General features: G+C 59.2%; 1 protein-coding gene across 1 annotated transcript in view; it reads right to left on the reverse strand.

Moving 5' to 3' along the window:
- Nucleotides 1-963: 963 nt before the first annotated feature.
- DNAI2 (dynein, axonemal, intermediate chain 2) overlaps nt 964-4,360 on the reverse strand; it is a gene marked incomplete at its 3' end in the record, with an annotated part of 4,462 nt that continues 1,065 nt past the window's right edge. Inside the window, exons 3-11 of the mRNA XM_009069325.1 lie at nt 4,172-4,293; nt 3,496-3,638; nt 3,132-3,245; nt 2,599-2,738; nt 2,304-2,426; nt 1,857-2,080; nt 1,564-1,699; nt 1,291-1,437; nt 964-1,176 (exon numbers count right to left, since the gene is read on the reverse strand). Coding sequence (XP_009067573.1) covers nt 964-1,176; nt 1,291-1,437; nt 1,564-1,699; nt 1,857-2,080; nt 2,304-2,426; nt 2,599-2,738; nt 3,132-3,245; nt 3,496-3,638; nt 4,172-4,293 — 1,362 coding nt within the window. The remainder of the gene's footprint in view (nt 1,177-1,290; nt 1,438-1,563; nt 1,700-1,856; nt 2,081-2,303; nt 2,427-2,598; nt 2,739-3,131; nt 3,246-3,495; nt 3,639-4,171; nt 4,294-4,360) is intronic.

Below are 4,360 nucleotides of genomic sequence, written 5' to 3' on the forward strand. Positions count from 1 at the left end.
GGGAACGTGTGAGGCATCTTTGGGGTGACACCAGCTCAGCTCACTCCTTTTAATGGAATCCCTGGGAAGTACAGACACCCATCCAGACACCTGGCACCTGGGTGTCCCCATTGGCACCTGGCAGTGCTGGGGGGATGGCTGTGTCCCCTGTGTGCTGAGCAGGGGGAGAGGCAGAGATGGGATCCCTGAGCCCGGAAACAGGGCAGGGCAGCACCCTCAGTGCTGGGTTGGGGTGCAGAGAGGGGGTGCTGGGCTCTCCCCAGCACCCAAGGTGCCACCGGAGTGATGTCCTCACCGCTGTGCCGGTGCCGCCGGCAGCTGGTTAATGATTACCGGGGGTGAGCGGTCGCGGTGGCTGCCGGGCGGTCCTGCAGGGCTGTGTTTACCCAGCGCTGATAACCCCGGGGACAGCAACGTGGGGGGCCTTGGGCACTGCTCGGCACCACTCTGCAGCTGGGAGGGGCCTGGAGGGGACCAGGACACCCCTTCTGCCACCAGCTCCTCTGCTCTGCGGGCTGTGGGCACTGAGGAGCGTCCTGGCGTGACAAGGGGAGGTGAGGAGCAGAAGGATGGGACTTTCCCCCCCTCTACTCGACCCTGTGGTGACAAAAGACAAAACATGATGTGGCAAGCAAAGGTTTATTCACACCAAAGAAAATCAGGATGCAAAGGGTCAGAGAGCAGCTGTGGGGTCAAGGGGTTGCGCAGGGTCCCCCGTTCACCACCGACGGGGGCAGAGAGTCCACGGGCACTGCCAGGCTCATCCCTGCAGCAGCCACGGAGCAGCAGCCCTGGCACGGTGAAGCTGAAATGCACTGACCTTGGCATCCTCGTCCTCTTCCTAGCGCCGCGCAGTCCCCACCCCTCCTGTGCCCTCCTGGACCTGAAAGACAGAGACTGACCCTGTCCCCTGTCCTTGGCACGGTCCCTGCCGCGGTGGCTGGTCAGTCCCATTCCCGGTACCTCTCCATGTGGGAGCTGTGCCTGGCTCCTCCTCTGCCGCTCCGCCTCGATGGTGCTGAAAAACTCCGAGCGCGCTCGCTCGCTCGCCTCTTGGGAATCCTTTTCCTCCTCCTGCTCCTGCCGCCGGCTCTCCCTCGCAGCTCGCTCCCGCAGCTGCAGCTCCCGCTGCTTGTCCTGCACGATCTTCTCTCTCCTCGCCTCCCGCTCGAACATCTGCGGTGGGACTGGGGCTCACGGGGGCACACGGACTCCAAGGGGCAGCATGTTGTGTCCGGGGATGCGGGACAGAGCTCGGTGGGGCTCAGCTGTCACCTGGTACACACATACCATGGATGCCATGGACTTCTCGTTCTTCCGGAGAGTGCAGAGCCCTGAGGAGATCTCCAGGAGGGTGACAGTGCCCAGCTTGGAGCCACAGCCGATGACATACCCGTTGTCATGCGGGCGCAGGCTGAGAAGGGGCTCGTTGCACACCTGGGGACAGGTGGGTGGTAGCACTTAGCCCTGGTGTGATGCCCCATGGGGGAGGTCAGGCAGAATGAACTGTCAGAGACACGTGGGTCTCCTGGAGAGAGGGGCCTTGGGGTGCTGGGGACACACCTTGATGCTGAGGGAAGGGCTCTTCTGGTGGAAGAGGAAGTCCCAGATGTCCAGGGTCCCATCTGACCTGGCGGTGAAGAACATTGCTGGCTTCACGGGGCTCCAGCACCCATCCATCAGGTAGGGAATGTGGCACCTGCAGGCAGAGACAGCCCTCAGCCACACTGGCACTGCTCTGCCTTGGTGACCATTCTGTGCCATCACTCAGAGCTGACCCTGCTGTCCCCCATCCTGAGAACACACTCTGCCACCCAAGGGATGACTTTTGCCCAGGAGAACACACTGACACCTACTTGGTCACCATAATCGACGAATCCAAGATCTCCTCTGACCAGATCCGAGCAGTCCAGTCACCAACAGACAGGAAAACTTTGGGCAGGAGAGGGTTCCTGGCCACAGCATACACAGCCCTGACATGGCCTCTGTAGGTGCAGGTGATTCTTTCAGAGCGTGCCTTGGCATCGCGGTTGCAGGCGATGATACTGCCCTGCTCTGTGCCCACCAGGAACTTGGCTGGCTGGGGGTGGGAGAGCAGCTGTCAGCAGGATGGGGACCTCCCTTGGGGGATTTAGGGACTCAAATGCCAACAAGACCCTCTGATTTGGGAGCACATCACCTCCCAGTTCTTCCCAATGCCATCAGGCCCTGGGGCTGTGCCCATGGGGGTGACTGGGCAGTGCCCTGTGCCCTTCTGGGCTTGTCTGGGATCACCCAGGTCAGGTGGGCACAGAGATACTCACTGTGGTAGGTGCAAGGTCCAGGGACATGGCACCCAGAGCGTTGCTCAGCTGCCCTTCCTGGGTGATGTCCAAGACCAGTGTCTCAGTGGGCTCTGACAGCTTGCGGATGTCCCACCACAGCACCTGTGGGGACAAGCCATGGGAGGGGGCTCAGATGGGGGTGCTGGGGGGCCTGGAGCCTAGCAGCTGTCCCCTGCCAGCCCATGGGACTTGGATCTCATGCTGCTGAGGGGCAGCATGGGTGGGGGAAGCTCCTTTGGGTCCCCTTGGCATCCTTCCTGCCCCAGCCCCTTACCTGCCCGTCGGTGGAGGCTGAGAAACACTCTGTGCCCGTTCTGGAGGGTAGCCAGAGTGCTCCATACACAGGGTCCCTGTGGCTGAGCTCCACAGGGGACACCTCCACAGGAAGTGCCCCTTTCCTGGTGTCCCAGTATGCTGCAAGGGAAAGAAAAGCCCTCACACAGCTCCTTTCCTTGTCACGTATTTCCCCCACTGGAACTGGGAACAAACCTCACCAGGTGCTTCCCACTTCCCACTTCCCACCCCTAGGAGATGATCCAGGATGATGGGAGAGGTGGGAACACAGCACCCATCCTGCTCAGCCCCCACATCCAGCCATCCCTGTCATGGTTGCAACTGCCCTGAGCACTGCAAAGGGCTCACTGGCACTGTCCTCCCCTCCCTGGGTACCTGTTCAGGTGAGCACACAGTGCATAGACTCCAGGCTATGCTCCTGTGGGATATTCCCAGTGGCAGCACTAATGCCATGGCAGTGCTGGAGCCAAGTTTGTGCTGAATTAACCCCTCACACCTGCCCCATCTCCTTACCCATCTGCCCATTGTAGCAGCCTCCCAGCAGGAGATTCCATTCCTTGGGATTGTATTCCAGGGTCACCAGAGGGGATGATGGCTTGAGGATGAGGTCTGGCTTGTAGGGGTTTTCTGCCAAGGAGGGAGGAGAGAGGAGCAAAGGGTGAAGGCAGGTCCCCAAAACCAGTCTCCCCATCCTAGCCTCTTGCCACAGCCCTGCTGGGTGAGGTGTCTATTATTTCTTCCCACACTGCTGTGTGGGCAAAGCCCAAACTTCCCCACCGCCCTCCCTGGGGTGCTGTGAGGCCTCATCCTGCTCTCTGAGACACAAAAGTGCTTCCGCAGCCACATTATTGACTGGTGTGTTTTCTCTCCCCCTTACCCAGGTCCCAGATGTAGGAATCCAAGCTCATCTCTTTCCTGTTGTCCTGAAAGTTCAGGCTGGAATAAGCCACAGCCAGGGACTTGCCAGTGTTGGGGTGCCAGGAGAGGTGTGTGGCTGACCTCTTGACCATGTTTGGGTCCCTGTGGGGTGACAGGACATCCAGGGGGTTAGTTTGCCAATCCCTGGGATGAATGTCTCCCAAAGGGAACTGTGGGAATCACAATTAAATCAATCTGCAGCCCCTCCAGCCTTGAGTGCAGGAAATGACTCTCCAGGGGGTCGTGTGGGGGGAGAAGAGTTGATGATTTCATCGTCTTTCCAGTTATACCTTTCTAACAATCCAATTATCTTACTGGATCTGACTCCTAGAACGACCCAACAGCTCCTGGGGCTGAAATTAACCTCTGAGGCACCAGAAAATCAGAAGAAAAATCCCGAAAGCACCACCAGGAGATGCTTAGAGCTGAGTCTGACTCTGGTACCCATCCCCAAATCACCTAGGAGGGGAGGGATGGAGCAGGGAGGGATCAGAAGGTCTCTCCACCCACAAAATGATCCAGGATCACTCTAAACCCATTGGAATTTAGCTCCTAAAGCTTTTCCACCTCCTTTGAAGGTGGTTTGAACCTGCTGTGGCTCTGGAGAGCCTGGTGAGCCCCCCCAGTTGTCCTACCTGAGGACATTGATGGTTTGGGCAGAGGGAGGTTCATCTTCCTCTTCATCCTCCTCCTCCTCCTCAAAGTACTCCTCGTAGATGTCAATGGCATTGTTCTGCCTCACGCAGTGCTCCACCAGCTGCAGGGACAGCACAGTGTCTCTAGGGGTCCTGGGGGGCTGGGGGGGGGAACAGGGGCAGGGCCTT

The sequence above is a fragment of the Acanthisitta chloris genome, unplaced genomic scaffold (assembly GCF_000695815.1).
Source record: "Acanthisitta chloris isolate BGI_N310 unplaced genomic scaffold, ASM69581v1 scaffold29422, whole genome shotgun sequence".
NCBI classification, from domain to species: Eukaryota; Metazoa; Chordata; class Aves; order Passeriformes; family Acanthisittidae; genus Acanthisitta; species Acanthisitta chloris.